General features: G+C 27.7%; 2 protein-coding genes across 6 annotated transcripts; both read left to right on the top strand.

Moving 5' to 3' along the window:
• Positions 1-275: 275 nt before the first annotated feature.
• LOC128953867 (glyoxylate reductase/hydroxypyruvate reductase-like) lies at positions 276-7,908 on the top strand. 2 transcript variants are annotated; one of them, XR_008484471.1, is made up of 5 exons: positions 276-410; positions 5,057-5,730; positions 5,864-6,324; positions 6,780-7,331; positions 7,779-7,908. XR_008484471.1 is itself a non-coding variant. In XM_054299396.1 (4 exons), exons 2-4 carry the CDS (start codon positions 5,252-5,254, stop codon positions 6,905-6,907), a joined length of 1,068 nt encoding a protein of 355 aa, XP_054155371.1. In that variant the 5' UTR covers positions 276-410; positions 5,057-5,251; the 3' UTR covers positions 6,908-7,535. The 2 variants fall into 2 exon arrangements, 1 of the variants encoding a protein (XP_054155371.1); XM_054299396.1 differs by lacking the exon at positions 7,779-7,908 and having other exon boundaries at positions 6,780-7,535.
• A 1,115-nt stretch (positions 7,909-9,023) lies between these two features.
• LOC128953862 (kinesin-like protein KIF12) lies at positions 9,024-15,274 on the top strand. Of its 4 annotated transcripts, none has more exons than XM_054299386.1 (14): positions 9,024-9,342; positions 9,426-9,510; positions 9,976-10,103; positions 10,188-10,263; positions 10,746-10,952; positions 11,120-11,252; positions 11,315-11,427; positions 11,609-11,738; positions 11,820-11,938; positions 13,309-13,389; positions 13,527-13,607; positions 14,001-14,185; positions 14,377-14,672; positions 14,805-15,274. In XM_054299386.1, the coding sequence occupies exons 1-14, from the start codon at positions 9,209-9,211 to the stop codon at positions 14,882-14,884; spliced, it is 1,848 nt and encodes a 615-aa protein (XP_054155361.1). In that variant the 5' UTR covers positions 9,024-9,208; the 3' UTR covers positions 14,885-15,274. The 4 variants fall into 4 exon arrangements, with proteins under 4 accessions (XP_054155361.1, XP_054155360.1, XP_054155362.1 ...); XM_054299385.1 differs by having other exon boundaries at positions 13,285-13,389; XM_054299387.1 differs by lacking the exons at positions 9,976-10,103; positions 10,188-10,263 and having other exon boundaries at positions 13,285-13,389.
• Positions 15,275-17,611: the final 2,337 nt, after the last annotated feature.

Genomic DNA, 17,611 nt, shown 5'->3' with positions numbered 1-17,611 from the left:
TTTAATTACATTATATAAATAATTTTGAAAAATAAACTAAAATAAGTAATAATAATACACTAATTATTATTGAATTATTGTTTTATTAGTTTTTATAAAAATTTCATTGCATTCACAGTATTATGTGATTTCATACGTTTATATCAATAGATGTCAGCATTGATTGCAATATTGAATTCAATCATCATTTGTGTCAATGAATGACAAAATCAATGAAACTTTATATTAATTTATCATTTAATTAGTGAATGATTTGAGACAATCATTTGATTGTATACAACACATCACATGTTTCTCAGATCATCACATTGTCTATCACTTAACTGATCCACAAATTTCCATCCATTTTATTAATTTAATTAATTGAAGTCATTTTTAATATACAGTTTGGGTAAAATTTATAGTTAACCGTAAGTTTTGCATAAGTTTTTAAATATTTTAATATATATGTGATACTGTAAATAAATTAATTGCTATAGCATTTAAATTTATATATCTATAATTTATATATATATAAGTTTATATAATTTTATACAATTTAATACAATTTAATATAATTTAATACAATTTAATACAATTTAATACAATTTTATACAATTTTATATAATTTAATACAATTTAATACAATTTTATATAATTTTATAAATTATTAACTAAACGATTGTCATATCATATGTTATATGTTTTCAAACGCTATGTATTTTGTAATGAATATATAGATGGCGTTATTTGTCTTTAATTTAAAATTTTATTGTATTTAAATTTGTTTGATTAAGTAAATGTTTTGAATGATCATGCTCAGTTTTTTTAATTAGTTTAGTTATTGTAATTATTGTTATTATTGTATTACATTTTATCAATTTATTTACAATATTATTAATTCAATATATTTTAGACAAATGTCAATTAAAATATTTTTTAGTTTTTCAATTTAAAAATTAGATATTTTTTAAATGTCAATTATAGTTATACTATATACCCTATATCAATATATATATATATATATATATATATATATTATATGATATTGTTTTATGGTTACTTCAAATAAATAAATGAGAAATTAAATTATTAATTAAATATTTGATTTTAATGTTTTAATAGTGTTAAACAATATAACCTATAAATGTTAAGACATTGTGAGACACCGATAGACACAAACATTAATGAGATATTCATTGAATGCACTATTGATTTAATTGACTATAATTTTAAAACTAATGACTAAAATGTTGTCATTAAGTACTGGACTGACAGTTGACATGAAATGACAAATTATTTATGAATTACATTAAGTTTATGAACATTATATACATTAGCATTACATATATTATAATGCAGTATATAATAACATATATAATAATATTATATTCAAACAAATGTATTACTAAAAACAAATTAATGAATTATATATTTTTGTTAATTTTAACCAATTTCTAGACATATATGTTGATGTCTTTATACTGAAAATGATATTTTTTTATTAAACATTTAATTTACAATTTATGATAAAATGTTTGAGTGATATCTTCAAATTAAGTAATTATATTATAACTACAAAAAATATTAAGCATATTTAAGCATATTTTTATAGTAAAACAATTTCAGTGATGACTTGTTTACATTATATCATATACTTTATACAACATTATATATAACAGTAGTTTTGATGAAACATTTATATTAAGAGAGAGAGAGAGAGAGAGAGAGAGAGAGAGAGAGAGAGAGAGAGAGAGAGAGAGAGAGAGAGTAGTTAGATATATAGAGATCTTAAATGTTGGAAATGAATGGATTGAATAACAGAATCATTGCATACAATCAGATCATTAGTTATGAATTCGTGTTGCAATCGATTCATTGCTTTACATTAAAACTCATTGAATATTCAAAAACGAAACCAAAATTATTTTAATCAAAGACTTGGTCTTTGTTTTATGTAAATCAAGTCATTTATAATCAATTGAATACATAATACAGTTTTATGCTATATATTGACATTAAAGTATATAAAAAGATAACATATAATCACATTTTCAGAGTTTCTTATCATTATTTTGCTGCTATTTGTGATCAAAATCTCGGAATTTGTTAATAAAATCTATTGTATTTTTAATATATGATAGTTAAACATTAAATTTGTAATACAATCAAATTATAATTTGCTTAATTTTGTCATTAAGTTTATTCAAAGTACATTAAAAAACATTTGAAAATTGTATTACAATTAAATATTGCGCATTTGCTTAACAAAAAAAGTATATTTAATAATTTTAATAAAGAGACTATTTTACAAATATTTTTGCATATTTTCTCATGAAAACAATATGTCATACATTGTCTTATTGAATAAATTAAAAACAATGTATGATTTGAAATGATTTGATACATAACTACAGTACAAAATAATATGAATCACGAATCTATAGTTTATGCTATTTTTGGTTTACTTTGTGTGTAGTAATTGTGGGAAAATGTTTGATACAAACGTGTATTTTTTAGATAGTATTCAAATATATAAATAGTATATATTGTTAAACCAATAGATTTCTATATTATTCTATAAGAAAACATTGCATTTAATGATTTAATTACTTATTAATCATTAGCTGATTATATTTATCTAAATATTATAAATACAGGGGCATTAAATTAATGGTTGATCCATTGAGTGATGAAATAAAAGACATTATTTAAAGCTATAATCTATTTTAATAACGATTTGACTGTAATTTAGCTGAAACAACGCCAAAAGCAAATTCAATCAATGTTTTAGTAAGCAATCGATTTATCAAATAATCATTAATTCAAATATTATTAACTCTTTAAACATTAAAATTAATGTTTAGGAAATATAATTTATATAATTTCATTATTCAATGTACTGTATGTAAAAAACCACATAATTTTATGGCTTTGCACTGCATATCAAACGATTAGATGTCATATTTTTATATTGCATTCAATTGCATCACTTAATTGAATATAAAATTAAATGTAATTATTTGTAATAACTTTATTATATGCGAATTGTATTTTATCAACTATACAAATAATTTTATTAGAATTATTATCATATTTTTTGTTTGTTTTATTTTTTAAATGTTATATACATTATTGATATAATAATATTATGATTTACAATTTAAAAAATAATAGTTATTTATGTAATGTTATTAAATGTTGAATGAATGGTATAAATAATAATTACATTGTAAATAAAATGATGATTATTTGGTGTGGTCTTTAGGATGATATTTATATTGAATTTATTGGTTTTTTATATATTTGATAGAAAATTAGTTTTTTCAATCATTTGATCCTCTATTACACGATTTTTATGTACAAGTCTTGGCGGTGGGTCTATCAATTTGTTTGACCTTTTTTTTGCTAACTGGCCAAATAACAAATTTACTATTGAATAGGTCATTACATTATCCTATATTACCCTATTTGAATAATTATTAGCTTTTTATATGTATATAATTAATACTTGGTTTTTCTAACATTTTATATATTTTTTAATTATCAAATAAGAAATTAATTTGTATTTGCAAATATAAATAACAAATATTTATTATACATGTAATGAACTATTTTAAGATTGCAAACTAATGATATCTAAATAGTATTTTAATTTTTGTTTAATGCAAATTACATTAATAAAAATTATATAATAGGTTGGATGAAGAAGTAGTTATTTTAAATGTATATTCTATTAGTTTGTATTTATTGGTAGTTAAACAATCAATAAATATGTTAAATAGTAGATAATTGAAATTTATATATAATATCATAGTGTACTTAAAGCAGTTATTCATGTATTTATTTCGTTAAACTTTTTTTACGATTTTTCAAAATACATATTTGGTAATCAATTAATTTAATATTTAATATTATTTTTGTTAATCATGATTATAATATTAACCTATTTGATTGATAAATTGATAAATAAGTCGAAAATTACTAAAGTAAGGGATTGTTTAGATTATGATAATATAATATTCAATTATAAATATCTATAGCAAACTTAAAATCAACGATAATATAGAAAATTAATTTACAACATGTTTTAGTATTTTATAGCTAATTATTGCTATCGATATTGAAATAAATGATATGTAATGTAAAAATTTTGAGTTTGTTGGTGGCATTTGTCTAATTTGCAGATAATGTTAAAAATAATGTTTTTTAACACAAAACTCATAAAACAATTAAATTAGATTAACATGTTTTGTGTTTTTATTTGAATACATGTTATGTGTGTTGTATTCAAATATAAAAGTCAAATAAGCGTAAAATGATAGCATGTTTTACTAGTTATTAACAATTTCATTAAAAATGGCTTAAAAGAGTTTCAAAGGGTTTGACAGGAAGTTTGAGTCGCGACTCAATAATTATAAAAAGTGCTGTTTTTAACCTCTAATGGCTATTAAATTGAAACTTAATATCTAGTTTAAGAAGTTTTCTCAATAAATTCAATGTCTGTTTTGACAAAAGACTGTATAAAATACTGTATAGACTGACTAATAATAAAATAATTAAAGCATTTGTTTATAATTGACAGTCAAATATACTTTAAAAATAAAACAAAAGTTAGATTATTTTATACTATGAAAATGCAATTTAATAACACTATAAAACTGTTAATAATCGTTTTAAATTAAATAATGTTTGAAAAGTTTTATAAGTTTTTAAAATCATATGAAAAGTTTTGGTAACAAAAAATTTTTAACAAACATTTAAAAAATGATTTACCTTTATTTTTTAGGATAGTTTAATAAAACTATACTTTAAAAACTATAAATAACTATATATAACAATTACTTGAAACCACCAGTCATTAATGATCTAAGCATTACTTAAACTCATGTTTATATTAATAATATTAATATAGACTTAACCTACCCCTGCGTTTAATTTTAAAATATTAGAAGTAATTTTAATTGTAATTATTGTTATTTTTTAACATTTAGTTATGGAAACCTATTATAATAATTCATAACAAATGCCTTTTAAAAAGACATTAATATTATAGAAATGTTGTTTCATTTAATAGGCTATCGACAGATTGTGGCCCAGAATTTAAAGTATGATTTTAATTGCTTAACAATTAAAGAGCAGATGATTTTGTAGACAATAAGCCATTACTTGAATTGTCGATTACGTGAGTCATTTTGAGTCAAATAAAAGGTGTCTTTGCACTGAAACGATACTTAATTGTATTTTATGACTTAAAATATAATTGGATTTAATGTTTTACACATTACGACCATTTTTTAATGTAAAAAAGACTTTCATTTTATGCAAATCAGTTAAACAAATAGTAGATCAGAGACCAGAAAGAATGTTGTCTTGTTTGGTGACCCGACCCGATGTACCACAAGTGATGTTTGATATGTTGAAAGAGCACTGTCATGTCGACATCTGGCAAAATGCATCGATAATGCCCAGGGATGAGCTAATGGTGCGCATCAAAGGCAAGACTGCATTACTCTGCACTCTCTCCGATCGCATTGACTCTCAAGTGCTGGACTGCACCGATAACTCACTTAAAGTGATCTCTACCTTATCTGTTGGTTACGATCACATCGACATCAAAGAGTGTCATAAAAGAGGTATTGTCGTCGGCCACACACCTGATGTACTGACCGATGCAGTCGCTGAGCTTACCATTGCTTTATTATTGGCCACATCTCGACGTCTTTTTGAAGCTGAAAAATCGCTCCGAAAGTAATGCAAACTATTTTGATAAATGTTTTGATATATAGCTTAGAGAGGAATTACTATAAATATTTAGATTATCTTAAGTGTTTAGAGACATATTAGGTTTAAATAATGAAATAATAAATATTTATATAAATAGCGGTCAGTGGAAGCCGGGATGGAATCACATGTATATGTGCGGGAACTCCATAAAGGGTAGTGTCATTGGGTTTGTGGGCGCCGGTCGTATCGGTTTGGATGTACTTAAGAGACTTAAGGCCTTTGAACCAAAACAGTGTTTATATTGTGGAAATAATGCAAAGTCTTTGGTGGACTCAATGGGCGCTAAATTTGTATCGTTTGAAGAATTGCTAGAAAAGAGTGATTTTGTAATAATTAGTTGTTTATTGAATGATAAGACGCGTCATATGTTTAATGAGATGGCATTCAAACGCATGAAGAAGAGTGCAATTCTTATTAATACAAGTCGTGGGTCTGTTGTCGACCAGAAAGCCCTCTACAATGCTCTCAAAAACGGAGACATTAAAGGAGCCGGACTTGACGTCATGGAAGTTGAACCGATTCCTATGGACGACCCCCTCCTCTCCCTGTCCAACGCCGGTATGTCTGCACATTGACATCGACTCTAACATTGAATTTAATTAAATACGGAGTCTCTCTAAACTCACCACAAAATATACTCAATAGCAGAGGCAGTGCTTTCAATGACAGCAAACATTAAAAATCTTTTTTCATTTTAATGTTTCATTCAATACACCCAACAATACACTAGAAAGACATTAAAACTACAACTCAATGACTGATTGAAACACTGATTCATTTTTGAGACAACCACTCAATAGTGAATAGTGTACTGCTTTCTAGTCTATGCTTTAGTTTATATATATTACTATAATATTAGTGAATTAGTCAATAACTCAGTGATAATGTTTTATTTTGTGATGAAAGACAAGTTTATATTAGTTTTCATATATTCATTGGATTTAATAGCAAATAATTTATTAAATTATTAAAATATATTTATTGAAAAATATTTATATATATTTATTTTATAGTAATATTACCACACATTGGAAGCGCTTCTCATGAGACTCGGGTGGCAATGGCTGAGCTAACGGCTCGCAATGTGATAGCAGGCCTACAGCAGTGCCCACTGCCCGCTGCCGTACCCGTCAGCCAATAAGCCTATCCTCTGCACTCCTCATAGATTAGTGTTGTTTGCAAAACATTTTTAAAGCTTATAATTATATTTTGCTATTCAATGTATACCTGTATATCATATGTTTTGTTATAACTAATGGTAATTACTATACGAGTCTTGACTTTTCGTGTTTCACTTTTTATATGTATTTTGTTTTCCGTTTGCACTCATAATAAGACAACCTTTAGGTTAGGTATCGTTCTTAGAAAATATGAGCACCACTTGTGTGGCCTCAGAATTAAGCGAAGATTATGTGCCATAAGGAGACTAACCTAACGAGGCTGTCGTCATCCAAGTGCCCAAACCTTACTATAGGCTCCACTCATCCCTTATAGAGAAGAGAACCGAGAATTTTTCACAAGACTCTCAACGCTGGGAACTACACTCAGATGTATGAGCCAGACATGTATGAGACAACTGATAACTATATAATACCTGATTTACTGTATCTATGTATTTAGGGGTAAAACACATACCTATTAGATAAGCATTATTTTTATCTTTAAAAAGTAGTAAAACGTGAACTAAACTAACTTTTAATGAATACCATATCAAGCGTTGGAATGTTTTTTACACCAATTTATTGTTAAATCTTTTTTTACATTCAATTCCCATATAATAGTTAATTATTTTCCGTATCTTCAATATTAATGTTTTTTTTTGTTTTCAAACTTATACTATACTATTGATATATTATTGGTAAATATATTTATTTAATAATTGTTTTTTTTAAGAAAATTCAATAAAATGTAGTTAATTTAAAATTAATCACTAAAACGATAAATGATTTGTCACTAAATAATTGACGATTAATTGCAAACTTAATAGCATTTTGTTTTGTAATGATTTGCAGGACTGGGCATTGGATTCGTTAACAAAACAAATCGATATCATTATTCATGACTTGACTACTGTTGTTGTCATTTACTCATTAAGACTATTATTCAAACTTTTCTCAAGCCATACATTAACACTATTACATCATGAGATCAAAAACCAACCTTATATTATTTGAATTCAATTTGTAGTAAATTGAATAAAAATTATTAAAATATTAGTTATATTTATATTGATTTTTTTTATATATAAAGTTAATTAATTTTGATATCAATTTTAACTATACATAGTTGAGTATTACAATGTTTTTGCTATTGTTATAAAAATTAATGACAACTAAAATAATAATTAGCAATTTGATGAAATGTTTGGTTATATTTGTATATAATTTAATGAAACATTTGTAAGTCTTGAAAATGAGTAAAACGATTGAATGAATGGATGTATTGAATGTATTGAATGTATTGAATATTGTAATAAACTAAGAGATGTTCAGTTGTAAAGCCTGTGTCGCCAAACCCTGTGGTCATTGCTATCAATGCTATTATAAGCGCTTAATGTAATGAAAGTGAGATATACTGAGTTTGACAGCAATCACTTCACACTTTAATAAACTCTATGTTATTGTCGAGTCAATGGACTCATTGAGGAACCCATAGATTATTTTAGGCCCACATTCTTAGCATACATACAAATGTATTACCGATATAACTGTCACTCGACTTAAATTTATTATCGAAATAATAGTTTAAAATATAAATATCGAATAAAATAAATTTTGAAACTACTGTTTGAAACGATTATTTGAAATGTTAAAAAATATTGGTATCATTTTTATTATGTATAATATCTATTGTGGGACAGGTTTTATTGCCACCAAAAGGTGAGTAAATAGTGTTATATTTATGCGTTATTTGACTGCATTTACTGTTAATATATAGCATTTGTGTTGAAATATCTATCACTTTATGAAGTGTCAGATTATAAACGCAGAAGTATTGCACAGGTATTAGTTGATTGCATTATATAATATAATATTAGGAATAACACTGTGTTTCCATAGCAAACACTACAGAGACGTGAAATTTAATTCAAAACAAACTTTATTTTCATAAATATTATTAATAATATTTATAATGAAAACATCGAGAAATGCGTATAAGTTTTGTTCATAAAAGTCATTATAAGTTATGAATAGTAAGAATAGTCTTACAATTGTTTCTCAAGTAATGTTTGGCGAAGCGATGCCTTACAGTGTTTATCATGCAATAAGACAATCACCACTTGAATCAACACTTAATCTTAATAATCATTATTACAATCATAATAAACGCTTTATATATTATTTTTTACTGCATATATTAACGCCATTAATAATGACAATGTCTGACATAAGGCATATTTGATGTCATTTTGTGGTCAAATATCTGATTAAAATATTCTGTGATGACTTCGACAACAAATTCTCGAAGTATTGATAGCAACGAACAAATGACAGGAAGAGGAGTGTCTAATAATGCTGTGTTTCACGACCAGAGACCACCAGAACTTGGTTTCGACAATATTAATGTTACCATTAGGTTAGGTTTAACCACATTTGTCATAAACCATACCTGTAATTACTAGTAAATAAATTTATTGATAAATATATATTGAATTGCAGAGTACGGCCGGTGTCAACAAAATACGGTCTTTATAGCGATCGTAAGGAATCGTCACTCAATTTTCCAGACGCCGGACAAATCCAAGTACAGCCCCTCATATCATATCCCTTAATATTTTTACACACAACTGTTCCCAACATATTTGTAGTGAACCCTATGGCCCTATGGCTTGTTAGCACTCAATCACCAAATTTGTTGATTATGTTTTTTTCAAAAGCCTAGAGCCTCTCTCAGCCTAAACTCAGGTATCATAACAGTGCTAATGATGAGGTTGTAGTGCAACTGTTTTAGTGAATCAATGTATTCACAATAATTGCAAACAACTATAAGCTTTACTATAACATTGAAATGTTATGCCATACCATACAATGCTTGTTATCCCAGTTATAGCCCACACTACTTATGCTAATAATAGGTTAGAAATATGGATATAATCATCACTTATTACTGCATACCACCAAAGTTGATATTATTGTTGATGATAATGTTGTTGATGATATTGATGACTATTTTGTTGGTTTTTCTTAATCACTGTATTGGCACCGATAGGTTTGCGATCCTATATCAGGAACGAGTCGTTCGTTTACATTCAATGTAGTCTTTGAACCGGAAGCGACACAAGAAGAAGTGTTTGAGCACTCGGGAGTCAAACGGCTCATTGATATGTCTCTCGATGGGTAACACTGATACCACACATGATCTCTTGTCTGTTATTTTTTTTGGCTAATTATAACTTATGTATCTATTTGTCATTACAATAGTTTTGCCTGTACAGTATTGGCTTACGGCCAGACCAGCTCAGGAAAGACATACACATTGACAGGCAATGCATTTGAGGTCTGTGTCTCTTATATCTCATATAACAGTATTTTACTGCCATTTCCTTAGCTCTTGTCTCTTAAATATTGCTATTAAGTAATAAATTTTGTTTAACGAGCTCTTCATAAGTGAGAGAGAAAAATATTTATCAAAACAATAATATTGTATATATTATATAATAAGAGAAATGAGAACTAAATTGAATGATAGCTATGATTGCAATGAATTGCAAATTGCTATCCAAACGACATATATTATATGTTAGCAAATGTATTATATGTTTGTCTAAATGTGAGGCAATAACACATTTGAGAGACAATTTGAATGTGAAATGTAATGCCATTCAGCCATTCAAACAATTTTAGCAAAAGAGATGCCAATTGCCTGAACACACACTCTCTTACAAATTACTTGTGTTTAAGTATATTATTAGTTATGAGTTGTAACTATAGGTAACATTTGTCTCTATTTATTCAAACTGTCATTATATGGTTTTACAGCAAATTTCTACGTCCGAGAGTACAATCACTGGTAAAGGAAGTCCTAATGATGGCAGAGGAGAGGGACAGGGAGATAGAGGAGAGAAGAAAATGATTGGTGTCATGCAATTAGCGTTTGCATATCTGTTTGAACAAATCAAACTCAGAAAAAACAGAAGTCTTTTCTACATTATTCATGTCTCTTACCTTGAAGTCTATAACGAACAGGTATTATCATATTAGTCATTATGAGCCACTTTCTCAGCCCCTCCACTCACCTGAGTGACAGCCCCACCAACTATCCTAACTAAGCGCTGACATGTCTATTACCAAATAATATTTGTTTGTATTCAACACTTAATTACTATTATTTGACTCAAATCATTCATCTCCAGGTTCTCGATCTGCTTAACCCATCGCCAAAGAGTCTAAATGTTAGGTGGGCTAAGGACAGGGGTTTTTATGCTGAGAATCTATTTAAAGTCGAGTGCGAAGACATTGGAGATCTCGAGGGAGTTCTCGAAGAAGGTCTATATTTAATTGTACTTTAATTAGAATTACTATTATATGCCAGTCCTCTGCTATAACAGGATGTAAGAATAGACAGGTTCGCAGTCATAGTATGAATGATAACTCGAGTCGATCGCACTCTGTTATGACCATCACATTGGCCTCTGAAACCCAAGACCCAGAGGATCCACAGGTAATCAATAGGAAAATGCACTTTATTTACATATATATATCAAATGACAACAAATACAATAACTTATATATCAATACTTTAATATCTATGCGCTTCACAACTTTTATAGTATAGTTGTGGCGCCTCTCAGATAACTCATTAGAAACACTTAAAACTGTTTTACTTTTTTTTCAATGAAAAGGGATATATTAGACGAGAGGGTCGCTTATGTATTGTTGATTTGGCAGGCAGTGAGAAAACAAAGAGAACTAACAGTAAAGGAGAGACACTAATTGAAGCCAATAATATCAATCGCTCTTTGCTTGTTTTAGGTACCAGTGCTTAAACTTGAAAAGTCTCAAATTTTCTCAAATATTAGCCCTATAAATAGCTTTTTATTTACTTTACAAAAGGCAACTGTATTTCCTCTCTGGCCGACCCTAAGAGGAGAAGCGGTCACATTCCCTATCGAGACTCTACTCTCACTAAACTATTGGCAGACAGTCTTTCTGGAAGTGGAATGACTTTAATGGTAATAGTAATGGACTTTATTTTTAATTAATAGACTTTATAATACATAATATCATATCGCATATCAATATTAAATATTTCAGTGTAATTGTAATAATTGTACTAATCTTAAAGATAATATCATAATCAGTTTGCTATTTGCGTTTAACATAGCAATTGAAAATCAAATTAAATATTAATTTCAAACAGTATTACAACTTTTTTAGATTTGAATTTTTTATCAATATGAATGATAGTTAAAATTACAAATATATTTATGAATTTATTTCTTATACAAAACAAGGATTTAGTTTTGTGCAAATATATACAGTATCATACACTGTATGACATACAGTATTATACAATAATATTTGTTTATATTTATATAATATCATATTTCTCAAAAATTCATTTTAAAAATTAATATAAAAAATTCTAAATAATTAAAATTATTTTATTTGAGACATTTTTTATAGTGAATAATAACTTAAATAATAGAATTAAATTAATATCTTAAATATTTTTCAATTAAATTCAATATATTTAATATAAAAACACTGTTTGAGACATATCACTAAATTTATATGCATTTGCTTTTATTATTAGCTATATTTGCCATCAAAACAAAAATATTCTAAATTTAATGTATATTATACAGTATATTGTATGTACAATATACTCAATACTGTATATAGTATGTAATATACTGTTTATACTGTACATGTTCAGTATAATATATTGTAGTATTATATGTTAGTTGTTTTACTATTTATAAAATATTCAAAATATACATTTATTAACTACATTAGCTATGTTGTAGTATTTTTTTATATTGTAATAAATGAGCATAAATTTATTGGTAAACATTTGACCAAATTATATGTAATACTATTTATGATATTTATGCTAATCTTTTATAAATTCAATTTTACACAATAATTGTTGGCTGAAAATACATCTCACAAAACTGTGTTAAGAGAACACATTATTCTTCAATGGTTTACAAAAAATAATAATATTTGCTTATAAAATGCATTTATTATTATAAAAAAATTTACACAACTTTATTTGTTTTATCATCATTTCCTATAAAAATACATATTTAACATTGTGTAATAACATCATAAAAAACAATATAACATTAATAATAAAAGAAAGATTATCTAAACATTAAACTTATTATTTTATTGTAGTTTTTAGTGACTGTGTAATCACTAATGATTACAAAATATAAAAAACAATTTTTATAGATTAGTGATATATTGTATATACAGTAATAGTTTACAAGTTTTTTTGGTTAATGATAGACAAGATTAGAGAAATGATGAGAAAGCAAATAAATGATAAATTATTTGAATTGATTGATAGATAGCTTGTGTATCCCCCCATAAGTTGGACGCATCGGAAACAATCAATACTTTGCGATACGCGGCCAGAGCTAAGAAAGTCAAGACTCATCCTATCGTTCAAATGGTTTGTCAATAAAATGCTTTCATTTGTTTTTGTTGTCGACAATAACGACAATAACAGCAAACAACATGAAAATGAATGCATTAATTATATAGTAATTGTCTCCTCTATTAATGCCATACAATATACTGTATATTTAGGATCCGCGAGAACTACTAATATTGAGTTTGAAACGAGAGGTCCGTTTGTTGCGAATGGAGAATAACTATTTGAGACAACAGGTAATTGTAATGCAAAGCAAAACACATTTGTAGACCATTTGAGGCAATCCAGAGCTCACACCATTTGATACGTTTGTGCAAACATTGCCCAAAGCATGTGTTGTTTTAAACTTATCATTAAAGTGATTACAGTCAACTCAAACTCTAATTTGTTGGGAGGGATACTCAATGTGTGTGTATGTATGTGTATGTGTGTATGTGTGTATGTGTGTATGTGTGTATGTGTGTATGTGTGTATGTGTGTATGTGTGTATGTGTGTATGTGTGTGTCTATTGTGTAATCAAACTTAATCTATATGTTTGTCTCAATATATCTAAACTACACAAACTATGGATGCATGCATTAACAAGTTATAGACAAAATATACTGTATTTGCATTTATTTAAATACAGCTGAATCTCGGCAATGGATATTTGGTTAGTACTAGTAATGGATTGGCCGGTAATAAGACGAGCACAGAGAGGCCCACTTCTAACGAGTCAAACGGATCAATGGATGAGAAGATCCAACTGAATGGAGAAGCAGGTCTACAGCCAGAGATACTAAATAAATATATGCAGGAAAACGAGTCATTGCGGTCAGTCTCTTATGATTTAGACATGCATTTCATATACATATTGAAAATATATTATATTTGTTGGTTGGAGTAAAACAAACAATAAACTTATTATCTATGACTAGCATAGCGTATATGGTATTCATAGTGAATCATGTATTTATAATATTATCTATTTTTGTATGTCTGATGACCTCCAATACCGCCAATAGAGCCGAGAACTCGCAACTACATCAACAGAGACAGACCCTAATACATGACCACGAATTGGTTTGTCGCGAAAATGAACGACTCTTGAGAAGACTGTCTGCCGCCGGAGATAATGCCGACTCAACCGCAAGGCTTACCATTGAAGATGAATGCGTTGACAGCAATCACTTATCGTCAGATCTCAAGAGTAATGCTATGAAAGATCTAAAGGGGAGTCGTAGACAAGCATTGGATAATGAGAGACAAACAAAAGCCATACAACAGAATCAACTACTGGTCCAACACAACGGTTCAGTTGGTATGTCTCATAATATATATATGCTATATATCTGTATATCTTATATATTGATTATAATCTTATATTTTAATAACTGCTTGAATGTGTGTGGCTTTTGGTTAATGCGTTTCTCATCATAACCTCATTGTGTAGATCTGAGCCCAAACTTTGAGTTGAGAGGAACGTCAGCAGCAGCTGCACGCACCAGAATAATTAGGAAGAGCAACAAATAACTACCTGAGCTATCATAACATTGATGCCCATTAGCCACAATCATTGGTGTGCCTTTCCTCGCAAATTCCTACCTGTAATCTGACATCACTTTACTATTTATTGCTGAGCATTGAGAACATGGAGTCTCCAAATAGTAGAGTCAGACCAGTGATGATTGTAGTGATGCTGAGTTAACCATTGAGCTCCAGTGATGGCCTATTTTATTATGAATACCATTACCGATGGTCGTCACGATTTATCGATTGTATTACATATCACTTATAAAGAGCCCAACAAATCACGCGCTTAACAACTGTGCGCTTCTCATCATAATTAGTGCTCGTTTGAAATCATTTAAAACTATTTGAAATCATTTTAGGATAATCACTAATGATTCATATTTAGACATAGACACGAATTTTTACATTTATTTATTTATTTCAATGTTTTGACATAACAATTGAAAATTAGCTTTTGTTAAATGTTGTTATAATATAATCATACGATTCCTGTCTCTAAATACAAGCATGAATCACAAATTGTAAGTTTTAAAAATATATATAATTGTTTAAATCAATAAAACATAAATACAACATACACGTTATTGTTATTATAGATAATGTTATTTAAATTAAATGATTATTTTTATTTATAATTTTAAACAAATTGAGAATTTTTCTAAAAATATAAAGTACTATTTGCTCATAAAATAAATAAAACATATACCGGTATAATATATATGATATATTATATAAATATATGTCAACGAATCATAAATTAATTTATATAAAATATGAAATATAAACTAAATGTTATATATATTGTATGTTGAATACTATATAATCAATTAAATTAAAATTTTTTATATACTATTATGTATAATGTATTAACATTTTATAAAACAAATAGTGTATACAATACACTGTATAGTACTAAAAACAGAAAAATAAAAAACTAATAAATTCTGTAATTTTAACAATAGTTTATTTTTGTGTAAATCTCATCTTAAATGACTGTTTTGTGTGTTATTATAACAATAATAGTAATAATTTGAGAGTATATCTTATGATATAATAATATGAGAACATGTGTATTGTGTGTTGATATTAGTGTGTATTTAAGTGAGAATAGAGTGCATGAAATGCCATGAAATGCAATTCATAGCAATGTTTGTGAACAATGTATTCAAAGTTTCTATTATAGATGTCATGTATTTACATGTATTTCATAATTATTTTTATACTCTTCACTAAATCTTTCCGACACTCAGTTGGAGTTCTCGACTCTTTCACGCAAATCGTTAGTAAAAATGTTAATTCATTTTATATATTATAGCATAACATAGTCTACATAAAGTCTATGCTTTTATGCAAAACTAGCATTTAGTAGATTTTGTTGTGTGTGTCATATACTCTCTCTTATGTTGCCATTAAAACTGGTATATATTATACTTTATATGTGCTGACAGTGCACCAGAAACTGTTGGTTTGCTTTACAATATTGGTTACAATTGAATACCAGTGAGTGAGTGAGTGAGTGATAGAAAGACAGACAGACAGAAAAAAAGAAAGAAAAATAGAGAGACTGTATGACAGTATGAAAGTATATAACGAGGACTAGTTGTGTGACAGATAAGTTGTTATACACGAAACTGTAGTGAATCAGTGAATCAGAAATGAAGGGATGGTATGGGATGCGGTGCGGATGCGACTAAATGAATAGGGCTTCGCTGGCTTTCGTGAGGCCGACTACTCCTACTGCTAATCAATTTTCAATAAAGGATCTAAAACTCATACAAACTAATACTAACTATACAACTGTGCAAATAATGCAAACAAAAAATATACAAAAATAGACAAAACAGACATTAAGTCTAAAATAGAGAGACAGTACAATTTGCATGTGATGTGCATTACCGGTGCTGTACTCACTGATTATATAGCATTATATTACATGTATTTATTCTAAAGTGGCTCCCATGTCATGTCATACCCTACCAACGCCTTATCCATTGATTTATTACTAAACCAATCGATACTTTGTTTCTCAGTTTAAGATAAAAAAGAGAAAATTGGTCTAAATATTGATGGAGAAGACAAACACACGACTAGTTGTGTATCGCATAAAAAATTGATTCGTTAAATGTTTGCCATAAAACACAAGTGAATCACTGAATGAGAGCTGGGATGTTGACTACCACTAGACGTATGTTCACTATTGTATTGTATATACAGTATATACACTATTTGGTTCAATGATGCGAAAGTTTAAATAAGATTATTCAATGTGTAATATCCTCATAAAGTATATTCTCTACTATTCCACAGCTCTCTCTCTCTCTCTCTCTCTCTCTCTCTCTCTTTCATTCACTCATTGAATACATCGCAATGATTACTACGACCACCAGTGCTGTCATAGAAACACAAAATTATTTTATATTTGTATAATATTTATGGAGAGTTGTGAGTATGAACTAAGCTTTCTCTAAAAATTTTGGATCAAATATAAGTCGATATAATATGAGATGAGTCTAAGTTAAGATGAAAGATGATTCAATGAATGAATGAATGGGAGAGAGATAGAGAGAGAGAGAGAGAGAGAGAGAGAGAGAGAGAGAGAGAGAGAGAGAGAGAGAGAGAGAGAGAGAGAGAGAGAGAGAGAGAGTTGAAAGGAAGTGAAAGAAAGAGATGAGAGATGAGTTTAAATGAAAAAAGAGATAAAATGATGGTTTGAGAGCTGAGAATAAA

Source organism: Oppia nitens, unplaced genomic scaffold (assembly GCF_028296485.1).
Source record: "Oppia nitens isolate AA-2021 unplaced genomic scaffold, nextdenovo-longstitch-racon4-pilon3 scaffold23_pilon_pilon_pilon, whole genome shotgun sequence".
In the NCBI taxonomy this organism is placed as follows: domain Eukaryota; kingdom Metazoa; phylum Arthropoda; class Arachnida; order Sarcoptiformes; family Oppiidae; genus Oppia; species Oppia nitens.
This window is presented reverse-complemented; position numbering and strand designations above follow the sequence as displayed.